Source organism: Camarhynchus parvulus, chromosome 24 (genome assembly GCF_901933205.1).
Source record: "Camarhynchus parvulus chromosome 24, STF_HiC, whole genome shotgun sequence".
Classification (NCBI taxonomy): domain Eukaryota; kingdom Metazoa; phylum Chordata; class Aves; order Passeriformes; family Thraupidae; genus Camarhynchus; species Camarhynchus parvulus.
The window spans coordinates 981,828-1,002,516 of record NC_044594.1 but is presented as its reverse complement, the minus strand read 5'-3'; the positions used below and the strand labels follow the sequence as shown (position 1 = coordinate 1,002,516).

Below are 20,689 nucleotides of genomic sequence, written 5' to 3'. Positions count from 1 at the left end.
TCTCATTAGTCTTATGAACTATAAACGTGCTCCCTCCTGCAGCCCTGACCCCGTTGTTTTGATAAATCTATATTGGATAGAGCAGGAGCTGGTAACCTGCACCGAGTGTAATCTTTCTCTTGGAACTGGGAGCCCCTTGGGAATGATGCTGGGGTTGCAGGGCCACCACTGGCAGCTGGATGTGGGAGAGGTGTGTGTGTACTCAGTGAGACCACGCGGGAGAGCCCCCCTCTCACCCTCATGCTTTTCCCCAGGTGAGGGCCAGGTCCTGGGAATTTAGGTGGAATTTAGCTCGTGGTGGGCTCTTGGTTTGATCCAAGGGCTTTGGTATCTCCAAAGGTAGCAGTTCAAGTCTAACTGGAAGAGTTTTTAGAGGCACATCAGCCTGGCCACGGACGTGCTTAATCCTCTGCTTCCTGTAAAGCCTTTCCACCTCCTGGCAGGCAGAGATCTGATTTTGTTTGGAGCCCTGCGACGTTAATCTGCCTGGCAAACTCAGCAATAAGTCACTTGGGTGAGGTCTGTTGGAGCCGTCACATCAGTTACAGCGCCCTGAGCATCTCCCCTGAGCCAGCAGAACGTTCCTCGACAGAGCCACTTGTCCCCTCCCAGGAAAAAAGAAAAAAGGAAAAAACAGCAAAGGAAGCTGTGCTGTCAGCTTGGGTGGATGTCACACGTGATGGAACAGTGTCACCACACCGTGCGAGAGGCAGATGCCTCCTGTCACTCCATGGTGGAAATGTGGATGCTAAACCCGCAGGGTTTCTGCCTGTTCCCGTCCCCGGGGAGGTTGTTGTGGCTGGAGCCCCATGCAGAGCCTGGATCTCGGGCACAAGGCTTTGTTCCCAGCCCGGAGCACGGCAGCGCAGGGCTGTGGATCCCCAGGCACGGCCGCGTGTGAGGGTGTGGGCTGGGGCTGCCAGCACTTCGCAAAATACAGCCCCGTTTCCATGGAAACCAGCTCCCCCCACCTCAAACTCCAGTGCAGCCGATGTTCTCCGCTTACTGGTTTGATGGGAGATGAAAAATTAATGTTTGATTTGCATCTTATTGCGGTGCTGTGGGACCACTCCCCCGGCCCTTCGGCGGGGGTCGCACAGAGCCCGGGGCGGCTCCCGCTGGTGGAGGAGCACAAATCCCCAAATCCCGCACGGCCGGTGCCAGCTGCGGGCTGCTGCGGGGCATGTGCTACCATGGGGGCTCCATGCCATAGTGGCATGGAGCTTTGGGCTGAGGTTTGGGCTGGTGAAGCCCAGAACCCTCCCAGCAGGGATGGAGTGACAGGGGTGCTGCCGGAGGTGTGGGGATGGCAGCTCCTGGGGCTGGGGCTGCCGCTCGTGCTCCCAGTGCTCCCAGGGACATCAGCACAGGGTGCCAGCCTGGCAGTGCCTGCGCCTCTGTCAGCCACAGCCGACTGGCATTATGATTAATTGTTTGCTGTTTCTTTGCTGTTTGGAGTCCCCCACTGCCCTGTATCGAGCAGTTGGAGTCAAGCACACACATCTGGCTGAGCCACAGCTGGAATGGGTGATGCCAGCACAGCCTGGCACTGCCATTGCCTTGGCTGGTGGCAGAGACCCTCCCTGGTTCCCTGGGTGAGGATCCCTGCTTTCTGCTGCTCTGTCACCTGCACAATTTGCAGGGAATTGGGCCTGGGGTCCTGCCCAGGGTGTAGGAGCCAGAGTGCTCTGGGAGCATCTGCCTCTTGTCTTCTCTCACTCGTGCTTACTCTGCACTCCTGAGTTTGACCATGAAGCTTTCTTCTTGCCTAAATTGAGACTATCCAGGTGCTTCCAAAAGGTGCTGGAAGCAGAAACAGTTGTTTGGCCTCATCAGCTAGATCCTGGCTTAGCAGGCGTTGTGCAGGGCTTGAGGGAGCCATTTGCAGATGTTGCTGATTTACAGGCTGGGTTTAAAGGTTTTCACTCTGAGCATTCAGCTGCACTAAATTACCTTCTGCAGCCGTGGGGTTTGGTAGGGGGTGGTTTGTCTGGCAGCACGGTGCAGCCGAGCAGATGGAGCATCCCATCCCAGCTGAGACTGGCGCTGGAATAAACCCCAGAGCCCCACAGAGCTGGGGGTGAAAGCCTTGCTTGGCACGGAGGGGCAGGGCAAAGTGCTTTCCAGGTGGGCAGGGAGCCTCTCCAGAGCCCCAGCTTATCCTGCTCTCCATGTAGCCACTACACAGGCCTTTCTATTGGTGTTAATTACTGTTATAATTCATGATGAATTACAGGGGTCAGGAGCCAGCCAAAGACTCCTTCCCCCTGTGCCAGGTTCCAAAACCAGCTGGCCTGAGGGGGCTGCTCTCCCGCCACCCTCCTCCGGGGCTCCAACATCAGCTCAAGCCCTTATTTGTTTTCACATGATTCTAAGTAAGTTAAGCTAATTATTAACTCAGCAGGACGGATTCACTTTTAATTGCCGCGTTGCCATGGAACGCGTGGCACGGTAGCGGAGCAGGAGCAGCGTGTGCCGGAGCTGTGCCACCCGCTCTGCTCCCCCTCTGCAGCCACGGCCGCCCGAACCTGAGCCCTGCGGGTCCAGGTGTGTGTAGAGACACCCAAAGCCACATTTACACCCGGGCAGGTGTGTGTGCATACAGCTGGGAAGGTGTGTGTGCTTACACCGGGCAGGTGTGTGTGCTTACACCCGGGCAGGTGTGTGTGTTCTTACACCCGGGCAGGTGTGTGTGTGCTTACACCCAGACAGGTGTGTGTGCTTACACCGGGCAGGTGTGTGTGCTTACACCTGGGCAGGTGTGTGTGTGTGCTTACACCCAGGCAGGTGTGTGTGTGTTCTTACACCCGGACGGGTGTGTGTGTGTTCTTACACCCGGGCAGGTGTGTGTGCTTACACCGGGCAGGTGTGTGTGCTTACACCCAGGCAGGTGTCTGTGTGTGCTTACACCGGGCAGGTGTGTGTGTGCTTACACCCGGGCAGGTGTGTGTTCTTACACCCAGGCAGGTGTGTGTGTTCTTACACCCGGGCAGGTGTGTGTGTGTGCTTACACCGGGCAGGTGTGTGTGTGCTTACACCCGGGCAGGTGTGTGTTCTTACACCCAGGCAGGTGTGTGTGTGCTTACACCGGGCAGGTGTGTGTGTGCTAACACCCGGGCAGGTGTGTGTGTGCTTACACCTGGGAAGGTGTATGTGCTTACATCGGGCAGGTGTGTGTGCTTACACCGGGCAGGTGTGTGTGTTCTTACACCCGGGCAGGTGTGTGTGTGCTTACACCTGGGAAGGTGTGTGTGCTTACACCTGGGAAGGTGTGTGTGCTTACACCGGGCAGGTGTGTGCTTGGCTGGGGGAGTGATGGATGGAGGAAGCGGTGCCCACAAACGCCGGGGCTGCTGTTGCACACACGAGGTTCCTGTGGCTCACCCAACTTCACCAGCCTGCCTGAAACTTCAGCCAGAGCTGCACCCCGATGTGGTAGGGCTGCAGGGAGGTGGAACAGCGTCCCTCTTTCCCTGCCACAGCTCCGGTGCCAGCTCGGAGTGCAGGGACTCTGCCTGACCCGGGCGCTCAGCCTGAGGCCAGGGGAGGCTCGCTCACTCTTCTCCTCCCTTTGTGTCTCCAGAAAATAGGTTTTTTATTACTTCTTATGGAGGTTTGTACATATCGGACGTGCAGAAGGAAGATGCCTTGTCCACCTACAGGTGTATCACCAAGCACAAGTACAGCGGCGAGACGCGGCAGAGCAACGGTGCCCGCCTCTCCGTCTCAGGTGAGGCCGTGCGGCTGGGCGGGGGGCGGACTCTGTGCCCGGGAGGGGGCCCAGCCCTGCCCAGCCCTGCCCGCTGCCCACTCCCCTTCGTGCCCGCAGCGCTGCCGCCCCGCACAGGGAGCGCTGGCATCGCCACCTCGTGTCCCCGCAGCCAGGGGACATCGCGGTGCGGGGCGGGAGGTGCCGTGGGGGCTGCGCGGGGGGCTGGCAGTGCCCGGGCCGTGCCCCCCAGCCCGCAGCCCCCCAGCCGGCCGGGCGCGGCGTGGCGGTGCCGCGCGTCACCCCGAGCGGGAGGCGACGGGGCGGGCGGCGATGCGATGTGACAGCCCGCGATGTGAGCAGCCTGACGCGATGTGACGAACATGCAAGCGATACTGCTGCGGAGGCAGTGCAGTCCGGAGTGCCGGGTGTCTCGGGGCGCTCCCGGCTCCGCTCACTGCCCAAATTACTCCGCTCGGCAGGGGAGGGAGAGAGGGAGGGAGAGGGAGGGAGTTCGCCCGGCTCGCAGCCGCTCGGCGCGGCGCGCCCGCTCCCTGCCATATGCTGTTCCCATCCTCGGGTGCTCCCGCACCGGCTCCTCGAATTAACCCCCCGGAGGGCACGGAAAAGATGCGGGGCTGGCCGGATCTTGCTTCTCGGGGGCCCGGGCTCCAGCCACACGTCCCGACGGTGCCTGGGCGTCCCGGGTGGATCATCCCAATCCGAGCGCTCCGATCTGGCCCGGTCCCCTCCCGGTCGCTGTCATTATTTACACGTCACGGCGTTTTACTTCTGCTTGGGAGTAATGAAAGAGGTTTCTTTCCCCTGGAATTTAATTTCACGCCTGAGACTTAGTGATTAATTTTCTCCTTTCCCAGCTGCCTGATGGGCCCTTTTGCTTGTAAATTTTGAAATGTGCCACAAAATTTGTGTATTTTGCACCAATTAGGTGTCACCTTGAGTAATTCCTCCGATGCTGAGTTTATTCCTCCCATCAGCTATTTAGGATGTGGTTTTCCTCCCACCTCAGCTTGTTGTCCTGGCTGCCAGGGGCTGTGCTGGCCGGGTGGGACAGGGCACCCCGCGCTCACCAAGGATAACGGGGTGCACCCTGCACTCCTCTGTGGCAGAGCCAGCAGCTCAAGGGGAGTGGGGAGAGCCAATCTCCTGGATGGCGCTCGCTGGGCACAGTGTCACCATGCCAGGGGGTCTCCCAGTATCCCTGAGACACCTCCCTTCCTCCTGTTCCCCGGGTGAGCCCAGTTCCTCTCCCACCGCAGACCCGGCGGAGTCCATCCCCACCATGTTAGACAGCTTCCAGTCCAGGGAGGTGAAGGCGGGCCGGCTGGTGGAGCTGCCCTGCATCGCCTCGGGCTACCCCAACCCGGCCGTGCGGTGGATCAAGGACGGGCGGCCGCTCCCCGCCGACAGCCGCTGGAGCAAGCGCATCACGGGGCTGACCATCAGCGACCTGCGCGTGGAGGACAGCGGCACCTACATCTGCGAGGTGACCAACACCTTCGGCTCCGCAGAGGTCACGGGGACCCTCACGGTCATAGGTGAGAGCCGGAGGGAGGAGCGGTGGGGGGCTTAGTCCTGCTGCCTTCTGACACGCAAAGCCTTTATCAGTATTCAGCTTTAGAGGTTTGTACAGCTGTATAAACAACAGCCTTGTGTTTTGGCACAGCGTTTGGCTCGCTGGAAGCCACTGTCTTGCACATGTCCGACGTGTTGGGTGCTTCTGTGCTTTGCTTTGTTGATTTACATAAAATTTATGTCGATTTACATAAAATAAGCTCTAGCCAAACAGTAAATACCATCTGGGCAGGCCAAGCATTTATCACGTGCTGTTTTCCTGGGGGCTCCTCCTGTCACCGGGATCCTGGCAGTACCAGAGGCACTGTGCCTGCCTTACCTGGAGCTCGGTGCCAGCCAGGCACCGTCAGCCTGCTGAGAGCCAGCCTGGTGTGTCCCCAGCTCAGCACTGTGCCTGTCACACGGACCACATCTTCTTCCAGCCAACCTGCCACCTCCCCAGAGTATCCTCGCCGGGGGCCTGGGGCTGACGTTGAAAGCAGGGGCTGCCAGCAGCGGGGACGGTGGCAGGGCCACCTGCCTCATTGTGCGGTGACATTTACAGTGCAGCCGGGCTGGCGCTGCCGGGGCAGGAGGAGCAGAGAGCGCTCAGCGGGGACGAGCCGCCTCCCGCGGCACTGCCAACGCCTCTCCCCTCTCTCACAGACCCTCTGCGTGTGACCCTCACACCAAAGAAGCTCAAAACGGGCATCGGCAGCACCGTCATCCTCTCTTGTGCCCTCAGCGGGTCCCCCGAGTACGTCATCCGCTGGTACCGCAACACGGACCTGGTGGCGGTGGATGACTACATCTCCATCCGGGGCATCAGCAACGAGACCCTCCTCATCACGGCCGCCCAGAAGAGCCACTCGGGCGCCTACCAGTGCTTTGCCACCCGCAAGTCCCAGACGGCACAGGACTTCTCCATCATCACGCTGGAGGGTGAGCTGGCTTCCCGGGCTGGGGGCTCCTTCCTCTGCCCCTCTCTGAGGGGATGCTTTGTGCATGGCTGGGGGGCAGGGACACCCACTGGGGTGGGGGTCCTGAGGCTGCTGCCGGCCTGTTCCTGGGCCCTGTGTGCTGTGTGCAGGGGCACAGCATGGCTAGGACAGGGAAGGACCAAAATAAGTGTTGACTTGCCATCCCCAGCCCCTGGGCAACCCTGATCCAGCCCACGAGTGTTTGGATAAGGGATGGGCTCTGCTGAGGGAGGTGTCCCCTCAAGCTGGCATCCGTGTCCCCTCGCCCCTGTCTGCATCTCCCTGCCATGGGGACACCAGCACAGCCATGCATGTGTCCCCAGCGGGGCTCCTGTCCCGGCTGAACCTGGGGTGGGAGCTCAGTGCCATCCTGCTGGCGGGTGACTGCTGCTGCCTGTGGCTGCCGCTCCCTGACCCCCGTCCCGCTGGGTGCCCCCCAGATGGGACCCCCCGCATCGTCTCCTCCTTCAGCGAGAAGGTGGTCAACCCCGGGGAGCAGTTCTCCCTGATGTGTGCCGCCAAGGGGGCCCCGCCACCCACCGTCACCTGGGCGCTGGACGACGAGCCCATCCCGCGGGACAGCGGGCACCGCTCCAACCAGTACACCATGTCTGATGGCACCACCGTCAGCCACATGAACGTCAGCAGCCCGCAGATCAAGGACGGCGGCGTGTACCGGTGCACCGCGCGGAACTCGGTGGGCAGCGCCGAATACCAAGCGCGAATAAACGTAAGAGGTGCCTGTCTACTTTTAAATATCAGAATAGGACTTTTACTGGGCTTTTTTTGGTTTTGGTTCTTCTGTTCCCCGGCTGATCGCTCCTCCTCGCCTCTCCCTCTTCTTCCCCTGGCTACCCCAGCCTCACCCCCTGAGCCCTGCCCCACTCCTTGCACGCTGTGGGGTTGAGCTTCTCTGATGCTTCAAGCAGGGACTTTAACAAAGCAGAAAGCAATTCCAGAGGCTTGGAGAGCTGGAACTTGGCTTTGCAGAGTCAAAGGGCAGCAGTGCCCACACTGGGGTCCACTCTCATTCTGCCAAGCCCTGCCTTGGGGTCTGCACAGGGTGGGCAGGCAGCCCCTGAAGGACCCCACGCATGGAGAAGGAGGTGGCAGGCCCAGAAGAGTCCCAGGTCCCCTGTGCTCTGCCAGCTGCCCCCATTTCCTACCGGAGCCCCAATCCTTGGCAGCCACTGTGCCTGGTGGCACCAGGATCTCCATGACAAACGATGATGAGGCAGCACGTGAAATCGTGGAAAATGAGCTTTGATTTGTCATGTCTGTATTTTCTTTGTCTGCTAAAAGCCATGGCCGCATTAATCACCGTGTTATTACGGCTGCAGCGCGTCGCTCGGTGTGTTCTGGGGAGCGCTCTCAGGCACAGGCTATGCTGTAAGCCCCTGCCCATTAATAATCCCCAATTAAAGCTCCTAGGCTTACAGGTGGGAGCGAGAAAAGATAAGGGAGCGTTTATTTGTCTGCTGAGAATGAGGGTTGAAGGGCTGTGTTTGTCTGTGTCTCAGGTTTGAAATGGATCTAGTGGCTTTTTGGCTGGGATCCCAGGAGAGTCGGAATTTTGCTGCCGTTTACTGCTGAATTTGGAGGAAGTTCATCCCTCAGCCAGGAGAAGCCAGAGCAGCGTTTTCAATGAGGATGTTGCCTTGTCTCCCTTTTTCCCCTCTCTCAGCTCTTGATGGGCTGTCACTAGATAAGATTCAGGTTTCTTTTTCAGTGGCACAGAGCATGTCCCTCAAACAGGCCCAAGACATGGTACAGAGCAAGATGCTAATTCCTTTCTTCCTGCTCCTTCTCTTAACGTGTCCTAGAATGAAAAACACTGTCCATCAGCTGATCCTGAGTGCCTGTTAAGCTGTTATCTTGCTACACTCTCAGGATGAGGAGTCAAGACAGGGTTAATCTTTAGATTACTTCGCTATTTTATGCAGCGACTGGGAGAACAATGTAATTATTGATGCATGAAACCTCTCGTTTAAAGGCTCACCTGCAGCATTCTCCCAGTCCTCAGGCAGCTCCAAAGCCAGACAGAGACTGGTGGCTGTCTGGCTTTTCGGTGACACGCAGGTTGGCAGTGGGGGGCGCAGAAAGGTGGGGTTCAAGGAGGTGAAGTGGTTTTGCCAGTGGAAGTCAGGTTCCCATAGCAGCTCTTGCCAAGGATGTTTGGCACAATGCAGGCAGCTTCCTCCTGGGAGAGGCAGAGAGAGGCTGTGATGGTGGGGGAGCTCTCCCCATCTCTCCCATACCTCTGGTGCTGCCAGAGGAGCCAGGTGGAGGCACCCTGGGCAGGCACAGTGCCCAGAGCAGAGAGCAGACACCATCCGACCTCCTAGAGTGGGCAGCAGTGCTGTGTGTGGGTTTAGCTCCCCCAGCACTGGGGTGGGATTGCTGTTTGAAGTGTGGCTGTGTCCCAGGAGCACAGCCCTGTTGGTAGGTGAGGGAGAGCAGCTGTAGGGCTACAGCAGAGGCTGTAGGCTCCTGCTGGAGGCTGCAGCCGAGAGCAGCTGCCCCACATGAGCTGAGAGGAGCCCGTGCCGCCTCCTCACACAAACCAGGGTGCCCTGGTCACCTCCTCTGCCTGTGGAGCTCGCTCTGGAATAGCAGCAGATGTGCATGCAAGCAAAAGGCCCTTCGGAATTAACCTAGCCTGCCTCTTCCTTCCTCCCCAATATGTAGGTCCCCCGAGCATCCGCGCCATGAAGAACATAACAGCGGTCGCGGGTAGGGACACTTTCATCAACTGCAGGGTCATCGGGTACCCCTATTACTCCATCAAGTGGTACAAGGACTCTCTGCTGCTGCCCGATAACCACCGCCAAGTGGTCTTTGAGAACGGCACGCTGAAGCTGATGGATGTGCAGAAAGGCATGGATGAAGGAGAGTATCTGTGCAGCGTGCTGATCCAGCCCCAGCTCTCCATCAGCCAGAGCGTCCACGTCACCGTCAAAGGTGAGACGGAGTCTGGGGATCCTTCCCCTCGGTGGCTCATCCAGGTTGGTTTTGGGATCTCCCACAGTGGGATGGAGGCAGAGGAGCACCTGCATGGCCAGGGGGTGGCTGTGCTCTGTAGTCACCAGGTGTGGCAGCTCAGTCCTCGGGAGCTGGCTTGGCTACCTGGTCCTGCCAGCTGCCAGCAGCTGCCCCGAGCCACGCCGTATCCATTTCCCCTTACAAGTGATGGAGCAAGGATTTTTGCTGTAAACATAACGTATTAAAACATCTAACCTTTGCTTGGATCACCTTCACCAGTGTTTTTCTGTGTGTGCTAGCTTTTAAAAAAATAATACTCTCGGTCTTCCGAGCACACAGAACATCTTAAAAGCTTCTCCAGGCCATCAATTATTCAGCCCCATTGAGGGAGCTATCAGTCCTAATGAATTGAGCCGGATGCATTCCCTCCCAGTGACTGGCTGAGATTGTGCTGGGAGCTCCCGGATCTCCCTTCCTCGGGAGCTGTGGGGTCGGCTCCGCCCGTCGCCAGCTCGGTGTTGGCAGTAAATCATTCAGACAAACACGGCGGCGCTGGGGACAGAGCCGGCCAATTGTCGTCCTGCCTCTCACCCAGCGGGGGATTCGTGCACTGGATTTACTCTGATCCCCCTCCCTCCCCTCCCAGCCACCATTTTCTTATTAGGAATCAGGTTAGCGAGAGAGAGCATCAAGCTGATTAGAGATGCTACCACTTGATTAGCTAATGCTCTTCTCCCCAGGCTTCCAAAGGGGAGAGGAGGCCATGGATAACCTGTCTGAGGGGAGTGCAGGGAGGTCTTCTTGCCCCTGGGGTCTGCAGGGTTTGGCCAGCCCTGCTTTACTCACCTCACATAAATCCCCATCCATGTGGAGCCCCAGGGCTTGGAAAGAGGCCAGAGATATTGGTCTTGTCTTGGGACAGGCAGGGCTGATGTGGGGACATCATCTCAGGGTGTTTGTGAGCACTTAAATTATGGGATTCGCTGGGAAGTGCCCTCAGCGGGTGCGGGATGCTGAAGTTCAGCTGAGGATTTGTGTATCCTGGGAAGGAACTGCTACTGAACCCTTCCCAGAGTGGATTTACTGCCTCGATTAGTGGCTGGTGATGGGCTGAGGAAGGTGAGCAGGCTGGAGCATGGTGCAGCACGGGCCACACGTCTTCATTCCCCTGCTGGAGATTTACACCCAGCCCTGCTGGCTGAATTCCTCATTTCCTCTGGCCCCTGGATAAAAGGCCTGTGGAAAAGAATAGCAAAGGCCCTAGCAGAGAGTCAGGGAGTGAATAAACATAACTGTGTAGCACAAGGAGTGCAGGGTGGCGTGGAGCACCATAAAGCTTTTACAGCCCCAAGTGCCTGGTGACCACATGAAATGCCACCAGTGAGTTATGCAGCTCCTTCCAATCTCACAGTAAAAGCTTTACAGTTCCCTCTGGCACTGCTCCCCCCAGGAACAGGGATGTGCAGCCCTGTCCGTGAGGCCTCATCCCCATCTCGTGCTGAGGGAAGCTCCTGCCCAGGTGTAGCTGCTGCTGCAGGATCCCAGTTTCAAACCTCCCTGCTCCCCAGGGCTTTGCTGATCAGGGGTGCTGCTGGGGGCTTCTTCCCTGCACTTCCCCAGCAGCACAATCCAAAATCCAGCCTCCTCCAAGGTGCCCTGACAGCTCCTTACTCCTGCAGACATCTTTGAAGGCTTTAATTAATCCCCTGTGGGTCTGTGCCATCCTGGGGCTCCCACACAGCCCTGCTCGGGTAGCTGCAGTTTTGGGGAGCACAGGGCTGACACAGTGCCAGGGCACTGTGGGGTGATGCTTCACCCCATGGGAAGGCAGAGGCTGCTCACAGGGTCACCTCTGCATTGGAGATGCTGGGATGGGCTCTGTGGTGGCACTGTGGGCAGGATGCTCCAGGCTGCAGGCAAGTGAGAGCCTGGAAGCTCTGGAGGAAGGAGAATCACGGTGGGAAATGGTCTGGGAAGGAAAGGGGAGTTGTGAGCTCTGTTTGTGGGAAGCTGGAGCAGGGAGAGCGGCTGGAGGGGCGTGTTTGGAGAGGCGTGGTCCACAAGCCCATCCCCGCTCTGCAATAGACTGCAGTGCATTCCCAATTAATTATTCATTAATTATGGAAAACAGGCAGCGCTGGCTCCATGGCTCTGGCAGCTCGAGCCACGTCGCTATCACTGGCAGAGGGACAGGCCAGCCCTGCCTGTTCCTGCCTGCCCCATGGCAGTGGCTCCCACGTGGGGCACAGTGACAGCCTCTGCCTGCCGTGCTCTGGACCAGGCAGCAGCGATACCTGAGTGATGGGATGGGCACAGGGTGGAGGTGGGAGCCCAGGGAAGTGCGTGGGGGTCCAGGGAACTGCCCCTGTGCCTGCACAGGAGGGCAGCTCCCTGCTGCCGAAGGGACAATTGGCAGGCTGCTAATTTAATTATGGAGACTGCAGAACGAGGATCTCATCTACCAGGTGCTGAGCCTTGTTAAACTAATTGTCTCCCTCTCTCCTCTTTCTTCCCCCTCCCACATTGCCAGAGATGCTGCTGCAGTTGCCTAATTAAGTTATCAGAAAGATAATGGCTGGTTCTGAATCCAGCACCTTTAAGAAAAGCATCCATCTAATGACGGCTTTTCTGGCAGTGGATAAATGCTGAGGTGGAATTTCGGGTGGCACGTGCTGGGGGTGGCTGGGGCTTTCCCCAGTGCAGGGTCAGCGTTTCTCCACCCCACTCTCAGCAGGGTGGCCCTGCCAGGTGGGAGAAACCGTCCTGCTGTTCTCTGCTGGATGGCACCTCCTGCTGTCCCCTGGCCTTGTTCTGGTGGAATCAAAGCCTGTCTTAGTTTCTGGGCTTCTCCTCCCGGGACAGCATCTTCCCCAAGCCCCACTGCAGCCCATCCCCGCTCAAGGAAGGCTTTCCTGGGATGGGCTCTCCAGCATCCTCTGCCTCTCCCCTCGACAGTCCCTCCGCTGATCCAGCCCTTTGAGTTCCCGCCAGCCTCCATCGGACAGCTGCTCTACATCCCCTGTGTGGTGTCCTCAGGGGACATGCCCATCCACATCACCTGGAGGAAGGACGGGCACGTCATCCTCTCTGGCTCTGGGGTCACCATCGAGAGCAAGGAGTTCATGAGCTCCCTGCAGATCTCCAGTGTGTCCCTCAAGCACAACGGGAACTACACCTGCATCGCCAGCAACGACGCTGCCACCGTCAGCCGGGAGCGGCAGCTCATCGTGCGGGGTGAGCCCGGGGCCCCACATCCCACCTGGTGCTGCTGGGAGAGGGAGGGAGGGAGGGCAGCACAGTGGGCAGCAGGGGGAATTTGGGAGGGTGGGGAGCAAGGCTGAGCCACGGCACCCCTGTGCTCTCAGGCAGGGGGAGCTGTAGGGGTCTGATGGGGATTTTCCTGCAGTGACCATCCTTCCTCCCAAACTCCGCAGTGCCTCCTCGCTTTGTGGTCCAGCCCAACAACCAAGATGGCATTTATGGAAAAGCTGGGGTGCTGAACTGCTCCGTTGATGGGTACCCCCCTCCCAAAGTCATGTGGAAGCACGCTAAAGGTAGGGATGGGTCACAGCAGGTGTGGGGATGTCAGTGCACACTGGGGAGAGTCCCTTGGGCATGGCCACTTCAGCTCCGAGCCTTGTGAGAGCTGCTCTGCCTCAGCTGAGCTCTGTGCCTCTGTGTCCCCTCCTAGGAAGTGGCAACCCCCAGCAGTACCACCCCATCCCCCTGACGGGCCGCATCCAGATCCTGCCCAACAGCTCCCTGCTCATCCGCCACGTGCTGGAGGAGGACATCGGCTACTACCTCTGCCAGGCCAGCAACGGCGTGGGCACGGACATCAGCAAGTCCATGTTCCTCACCGTCAAGAGTAGGTACCCAGGGCTGTGCCACAGGGCATCGTCAGGGGCACAGGGACCTGCTCCTGGCAGGGCCACAGAGGTGACCCAGGGAACAGAGGTGGGCACGGTGAGGGTGGCTGTGGGACATGGAGTCACCAGCAGAGCCTGGTCTGGCGCAGCCTCCCTCTGTCTTCTGAGGGTTCCAACCACACCAGCCGTGCCCCAGCCCCACGCATCCCCACGATCAATGCAGGGCACGGGAGGGCATCGATTCCTCCCCTCCAGGGACCTGCTTCCCTTTTGCTATTAAACACACTTTGTCTTTAATAAAACCAGGCAATCAATCTACATCATCCAGGAGGAAAGGAAATAGCTGGGCTGCTTTGACAGGGATGGGCTGGGAAGTGTTGTTAGACACCGTGTTTGAACTGTGTGTGTTATTGGATTGCTCTCCCGTTGCTATCAGCAGAATGTATAATTGCCAGCTCCCTAGTAGTTATTGGGCTCGTTGCTGCTGGGAGCATTCAAACCTCCAAAAGGAGGTGATGGAGGGGGTCCAGAGCAATCACCCTCACTCCTGGTGTCTCCAGGAAGGGCTGGGGTCAGGATTGGGCTCAGAAGGACTAAACTTTGCCTTGACCACGCTGGGAATGAGGCAGTGAGCACAATGTGCCAGTGGGGGATGGAGGCTGCTGGTGATGCCATGGGAGCCACCATTCCCTGCTTGCCCATCTAGGGTGCTATGGGCAGAGGGGACATTCAGCCCTCTCTGGTCACCACCATGGCCTGGCCTCCCCTCCCCAGCCTGCTGCTTTCTTCCCTGACACCAGCAGCTGTTTGTCGCAGGGGCTTCTCCCCTCCCCACGCAGCCTCTGCCTTCCCAGGTTCCCGCTCCCCTCGCTGTCAGCTGTTTAATTTATCCCTGCGAGTGATGAATCAAACCCAGCCACTTCAAACAAGGCACTTCAATGAGTGCAGGTACAAAGTCGAGGCGATTAATCCCGAGTGAGCATGCCAAGTCTGGGAGCCCGGACTGGTGCCGTGTCCCTGCTAGCTCCTGTAATTGCATCCCAGGACAGGTTGCTTGCTGACTTGAATAGCACATAACCTTATTATGCGAGTGCTTTTGCATCTCGCCGAGCCCTCGGAGCCCTCGCTGCCTTTGAAAAGGTTTGGATGAATAGGTACACCAAGCGCCACAGCCAATTAAGCATTAGATGGGCTCTTTGTTTTGTTTCATTTTGGGGTTTTTGTTTGTTTAGTGAAATGTCAGCCCAATTAAAGGGAGATCAGCACTGGCTTTCCCTGAAAGTCAGGCCACTGCAGACTGAGTTAAATGAGAGTTAATCAGAGCCCAAACAAAGCATGCTGGCGGTCAGCAGGGGAGAGGGCAGCGCCACAGCCAGCTGGTGTCACACGTCCCCTGCCCTGGTACCACAGCAGGGTGAGCTGGGACAGCCAGGTGACACACTGGGGGTGTGTGCCTGAGTGTGCCTGAGTTCCCTGGGCTGGGCAGAGCCAGGAGCAGCTGGGTGATGCTTTTGTCTGGGGGTGGTGGGTGGGGAAAGCCGCCAGATCTGCTTAAGAACGTCACCCATGGGGTTGAGGCTTTCCTGTCCCTGGGTGCCACATCCCCTGGGCTCCCACAGCATGGCAGCCTGTCCTTCCCTGCTTTGGGAAGGAACTCACCAGCGCCCAGAAGGTGAGGAGTGCTGGAGTATCTGAGTGTGTGCCCGGGGGGACAGCAGGCTGGGCTGGGCGCAGGTGAGGGGCCCAGCAGTGTGTGATAAATGCCATTTAGCACATGGCTGCACACCTGCCCGGGTGTCAGGAGCGTGTGGGACGGGGACAGTCACATCCCCTGGGGGTCCTGCCTGTGTGCCAGAGCAGCAGCACCCTGGGTACTGGGGAGGGGGCTCCTCTGCCTGCTCCGTGCCAGCACCTCGGTGCCAGGGGTCCAGCCAGGGGGCAGGTACAGGGGTCTCTGGCCATGGTCGTGGCACAGCCCTCCTTGGAAGTTCTCTGCCACACAGCGCGAGCATAACTGATTGCTTCCATGCAATTTGAATTAATCTCATGCTTCAGGTGAAACTCAGCTAATCAGTGTAGAAAGGAAGCTGAGACGGGTGCAATCAAATTAACATCACAGAGCCAGCTCCAAACAAGAAAGAGGGGGGCGAGGGAGGCAGGCACAGCCCTTGTCACCCTTGTCACTGTTCTCATTCAGTTGTCACCAGCGCTCTGCCAAGCGGCTCGTGCCCCAGCCGGGTGTGGGACGGCAGCGTGCTCTGGCTGTCAGCTTCCTTTGTTCCCAGAGGGGCACCAACTGCCCAGAGAGGGGCACCAACTCTGGCTGTGGCCTTGTTAACAAGGCCGTGGGCACCAGGAGAGGCTGGGTGGGTGGCGTGGGCTGTGGTGGGCACAGAATGGAGGGCAGAGGAGGTGTTGGAGGTGAGCTCTCCTTGAAGGAAGCCTGTCTGCCCAGAGTGCTGCATGAGCTGTGGCTGATGCCACGTTATTGATGCCCTGCACCCAGGAAGGGATCACAGACTGGTTAAAACAGCCCCCAGCCACCCGTGGAGGTCCCTGCAGCCAGTCCCAAGCAACGTGGTCTCTCTGCAAGCTGCAGAGCTGCTCCAGGGCAGGTGTTAGGCACCAGTGCCCAATCTGTGCTATCCTCACAGCTGCTTGGGGTTTTCTGGGGGTTTGTTGTGATCTTTTCCTGCTCTGGACTACGTGCAGCTCCCATGGGACCCTGGCAATTGAGAGAAGTTGATATGTTTACATCCAAGGAGCTGCTTTTAATCAAACATCAATAAGTGCATTTCAGTGAAGCAGAGCCTGAAACAGAGCTCCTCTCCCGGGGCCTCTGCTCTCTGCTGGGAAGGGGCTGGTGCAGCCAAGGCTGCTGCAGCCCTGAGGGGCCATCCTGCCCCTTTGGCCCCACAGCCTCACACCCTCTGCTGCTGCACTGTGCTCCAGATGGGCTGAATGAGGTCTGGGTGCAGGGACCATATCCCCAATGTCCCTGCTTGACAAATAGCAGGGTGCCCCCTTGATGGTTTTGCATGGCAGGAGCAGGGGACAGTGGGCAGGAGCCTGGCAAGGCGTGCCAGGACTGGGTGCTGAGCCCCTCCTCCAGCTGTGTGTGCCCTTGTGCTGGGCTGTGTTGTCAGCCCTGCCCTGGGGCAAGTGCAAGAGCCCCTGGCTGTCCCTGTGCTCTGTCCTCACCCCATGGGACATGGGAGGCTGGGCTGGAACAGTCCTAACCCTAACTCTTCCCAGGCCTGCCTCTGTCCTGGTGTGTCCTGACCTGGGGCTGAGGCAGGCAGACGTGTCGGAGCACTGGGCATGGGACAGGGCAGAGTTTGGAGAAGTCTCGGGCTGCTTCTTGTGACCCTTGGTGGCCCAGGCTGCGCTACCACAACATCCCCACTCTTTGCCATCCCCTGCCAGCTCGGGGTGCTGTACTCCCCTTGGGACAAGATTGTCACACGAGCACCAAGCTGGGCACTGCACTGTCCTGCACCCCACAAACTCCAGCAGCTCAGGAGGAAAGGTTTCCTTCGCTGTTAATTGAATTACATTGCCACAGAAAGCCGAGGAGTCGTAGCTCATTAGAGCCTCTTGTGTCCCATTAGAACAGTGTGTGTTGCCTTTGCGGATTGTCATTATCATACATTACTGCAGGACTCAGCACTGCTGTTTGTTTATGCATTACATTTTTTTCTGCTTACCCAGCCTGCCCTCGGTCCCCCAGCCCGTTCCTCCTGTGTGCTGCCTGCCACAGCCAGCCCACTGCATGGCACTGGGGTGGCACAAACAGCTTGGCTCTTGGAGCAGGGAAGAGTCAGACCAGGGATCAGTACAGCATCCTCACAGCCCGGATCAACCGTCCCCATCTGGGCTGCACCCACTGCTCAAGCACCTCTGGGTTCTGCACCCCTGCCACGTGCTGACCACAGCACAGGGTGTCCCCGCTGGCCCCGTTAGTATATTGGGGTGGCTATGGGAGAAAAATCTCATCTCTGGCATCTGCAATGCAAAGGAGGTCTTGCTGATGGGAAATCACGCTCTGTATTCTGCCCAGGTTTATATGAGTGAATTATGCAAATCCGTGATGGAAAACATTCTTCCTCTCATCCTCGGGAGTGTAAAACCTTAGTCAATAATTCATACCCGCACGTCTCAGACTGGAGGCTTTCTCTTCATTATGGTGTGCACTTGGTTATTTGTCTTTCACGTTTTATTGTCTACCCCGGTGTAATGCTATGCATTATAAAATTTATCTGCTTCATTATTTTATGATCCTGAGCTGTATAATGCAGCGCGACGGTTCCGTTCGGGGCTGCGCGGCCGCTCGGTGAGAGCCGAGTCCCCGGCGGCTCCGTGGGCTCTGCGGGACCCGGCAGCCACAGGTGGCACCTGCCCGTCCCCAGGGCACACGGGTGACACTTTGCCTCCCCACAGTCCCGGCCATGATCACCTCCCACCCCAACACCACCATTGCCATTAAAGGCCAGACCAAGGAGCTGAACTGCACGGCACGGGGCGAGCGGCCCATCATCATCCGCTGGGAGAAGGGGGACACCGTCATCGACCCCGACCGCAACATGCGCTACGCCATCACCACCAAGGACAACGGCGACGAGGTCATCTCCACCCTCAAGGTGAGGGCCGGGCGTCCTGCGCCTGCCCAGGCTGCTGGGTGTGGGAGAGGAGAAGGGGAGGAGCGGGGAGGGTGTGGTGGTCCCCAGGAGGTGTCACGGAGCCCAGCACTGCGCTGGGCTCCCTGAGTAGCAAAGCTGAGCCCAGAGGGGAGTTAGGAGTGCAGTTCCAGGGAGTGGCACCATGTGGGGGCAGGCAGGGGAAGGCAAGGGCACAGTACTGGGGCAGCTCAGTCTGAATTGACTCCTCTCCCTGGAACACTGGCAGCTGAAACCAGCCGACCGCGGGGACTCCGTCTTCTTCTCCTGTCACGCCATCAACTCCTACGGTGAGGACAGAGGCCTGATCCAGCTCACTGTCCAAGGTACTCCATACCCCTTCCCTGAGCCCTGTGGTGTAAAGCCTTGCTGAGAGGGTCCCCCTGCTCCTGGGGGCCTCCTCTGCCTGCGTCGCTAACCTGCCTGCGTGTCCCCAAGAGCCCCCTGACCCGCCGGAGCTGGAGATCCGTGAGGTGAAAGCCCGGAGTATGAATTTGAGGTGGACGCAGCGGTTTGATGGCAACAGCATCATCACTGGCTTTGATATTGAGTACAAGAACAAATCAGGTAGGTGACAGTGATGTCCCCTCCCCATGGCACAGTGGGGCTGGGGGCTGGCCTGCACAGGCAGGTGTGGGACTGCCCCAGCGGTGCCTCCAAGGGAATATTCTGCATCCCGGTTCCTTTGATGAAGAAAGGAGAGAGCAGCATTAATGAAATATGGTAATTTCTGTTGGATGGGAGCATTTGAAAGGGAATATTAAAAGAGACAATATTTGCAAAAAGTTGAACCCCAGCGCACAACAGCGAGAGAGAGAAGCAGCGCCTCTCCAGGGGTACCAGAGCTGGAGGTGCCTGGGGACCTCACCTGCTTGATCATGGCCCCCTCAGCACTGCAGACCCTGCATGGGATTCAGACTCTGACCCTTCTGCCTTGCTCCAATGCTTTTCCAGATTCCTGGGATTTTAAGCAGTCTACACGCAACATCTCCCCGACCATCAACCAGGCGAACATCGTGGACCTGCACCCTGCCTCGGTGTACAGCATCCGCATGTACTCCTTCAACAAGATCGGGCGCAGCGAGCCCAGCAAGGAGCTCACCATCAGCACCGAGGAAGCAGGTGCCTCCCTGGGCTCCTGGCGTGGGTGCTGGGGATGGTGGGCAGGGGGAACACAGGGAGCTGGATGAGGTACAGCCAGGGGATTTCCTGGTGAGAGCTCCTGAACCTACTCAATGTGCTGTTTTGTGTTTGTGTCTCTCAGCTCCTGATGGCCCTCCAATGGATGTCACCTTGCAGCCAATCACATCCCAGAGCATCCAGGTCACCTGGAAGGTGAGTGAGGCTGGGATGCCATGTGGGCATTTTTTGGCTATGGGGGCTTGGAAAAATGCTGTCCCAACTTGTCTAGAGACCCAGCATGTCACCAATGTCACAAGAATCAGGAAGAATTCTCCAGGAAAAAGGAAAACCTGCAGGCTGGGCAAGCAGCTCACCTTATTGCTCAGGGCTCTTATCAATCATGTTTTACAACAAGCTCATTATCTCATAGGGTGTCCGTGGGGGACCATGGGGCAGTGAGGATAAATATGTAAAAACTCAGGTGCTGGGTTGCAAAGTGTTGGAGCAGAGATCAATAAAACTTAGAATCGGATTTATTTTTCCAAAGCTGCCTAATGAAAAATAAAATTGATTATAAAGTTAGGACTTGGGAATGAACTGCTAAGTCAATAAATTTAGGGTTCCAGCTTCTCCCCCCACTCCCCTTAAGCACTGAAAAACAGATTAATGAAAAGTAAGATTCACTTGAAAGATAAGTCACTTCGTTTTAGGAGTATTTCAGCAAGATGGATCGCCCTGGCATTGTAACATAAATTTGCAATCAACCCTATTGATTTGTTAATGCTTCAGAGAAATATTGTTAAGATTGATCTCAATCTGGCCTCTCAGGCTGCCAGAATTGGGATTTCTCCTGCTCCAGCTGGGGACTGGTGCTGTCCAGGCAGCACTTTCCTCTCTGGTGGCTCTAAGGACCCACTGGACCTTTTTTATCACTAATTTGCCCCTCAGTGAAAAGTGGGGAGGGAAAACAACTTGAAAGCCTTGGGAAAAGCCACTGGGGAGAGGTGGTTGGGGCACAGAGCCCTGTGAGCCTCCCAGCCCTGTGACACCGCTCCGTCCTGCCCTCGCTGTCCCTTAGGCCCCAAAGAAGGAGCTGCAGAACGGGGTGATCCGTGGCTACCAGATTGGCTACCGGGAGAACAGCCCGGGCAGCAACGGGCAGTACAGCATCGTGGAGATGAAGGCCACAGGGGACAGCGAGGTCTACACGCTGGACAACCTCAAGAAGTTTGCGCAGTACGGGGTGGTGGTGCAGGCGTTCAACCGCGCGGGCACAGGGCCCTCGTCCAGCGAGATCAACGCCACTACCCTGGAGGACGGTAAGGATGGCCCAGTGACCAAACCAGGTCCAGGTCCCACCTGGGAATCCTCAGTTGATGCCCATCCCATCACACAGGTCTGGGGTGGTGGCTGTGTGCCCTCACAGCTCCCTGGGAAGGGACCAGGAGCACAGCGCTCTCAGGACAGCCATGGCGCTGGGTTTGTGGCACAGCTAAAGGGTGCAAGGCGGATTTTGGCACTGCTGAAGTGCTAGGCAGGTTTCCATCTGGGACACAGTCACTGATGGCCTCGGTCATTTTAAAAACAATGAGGAAAAACTTTTGCAGTGTGTTTGCTCAGCAGTTTTTCATACTTAATTAAGGCTCTCGTTAGCCTGTCAAACTGCAATCGTTTCCTGGCTGCATTAGCACTCCTCCCGGGGTATTCAAGGGCCCCTGTTTTAGCAATAGTGTCTTTTCCATAATTATATTACCTTCATTTTGTTCAAACGGACTA

At 57.8% G+C, this 20,689-nt stretch overlaps 1 protein-coding gene across 1 annotated transcript in view; it reads left to right on the top strand.

Annotated features, from left to right (window-relative positions):
- DSCAML1 (DS cell adhesion molecule like 1) overlaps positions 1–20,689 on the top strand; it is a 98,213-nt gene that overhangs the window by 65,050 nt on the left and 12,474 nt on the right. Inside the window, 14 exon segments of the mRNA XM_030964880.1 lie at positions 3,584–3,730; positions 4,990–5,268; positions 5,951–6,226; positions 6,705–7,001; positions 8,953–9,225; positions 12,202–12,480; positions 12,681–12,800; positions 12,938–13,114; positions 17,556–17,755; positions 18,021–18,117; positions 18,230–18,358; positions 18,746–18,913; positions 19,056–19,126; positions 19,992–20,232. Coding sequence (XP_030820740.1) covers positions 3,584–3,730; positions 4,990–5,268; positions 5,951–6,226; positions 6,705–7,001; positions 8,953–9,225; positions 12,202–12,480; positions 12,681–12,800; positions 12,938–13,114; positions 17,556–17,755; positions 18,021–18,117; positions 18,230–18,358; positions 18,746–18,913; positions 19,056–19,126; positions 19,992–20,232 — 2,754 coding nt within the window.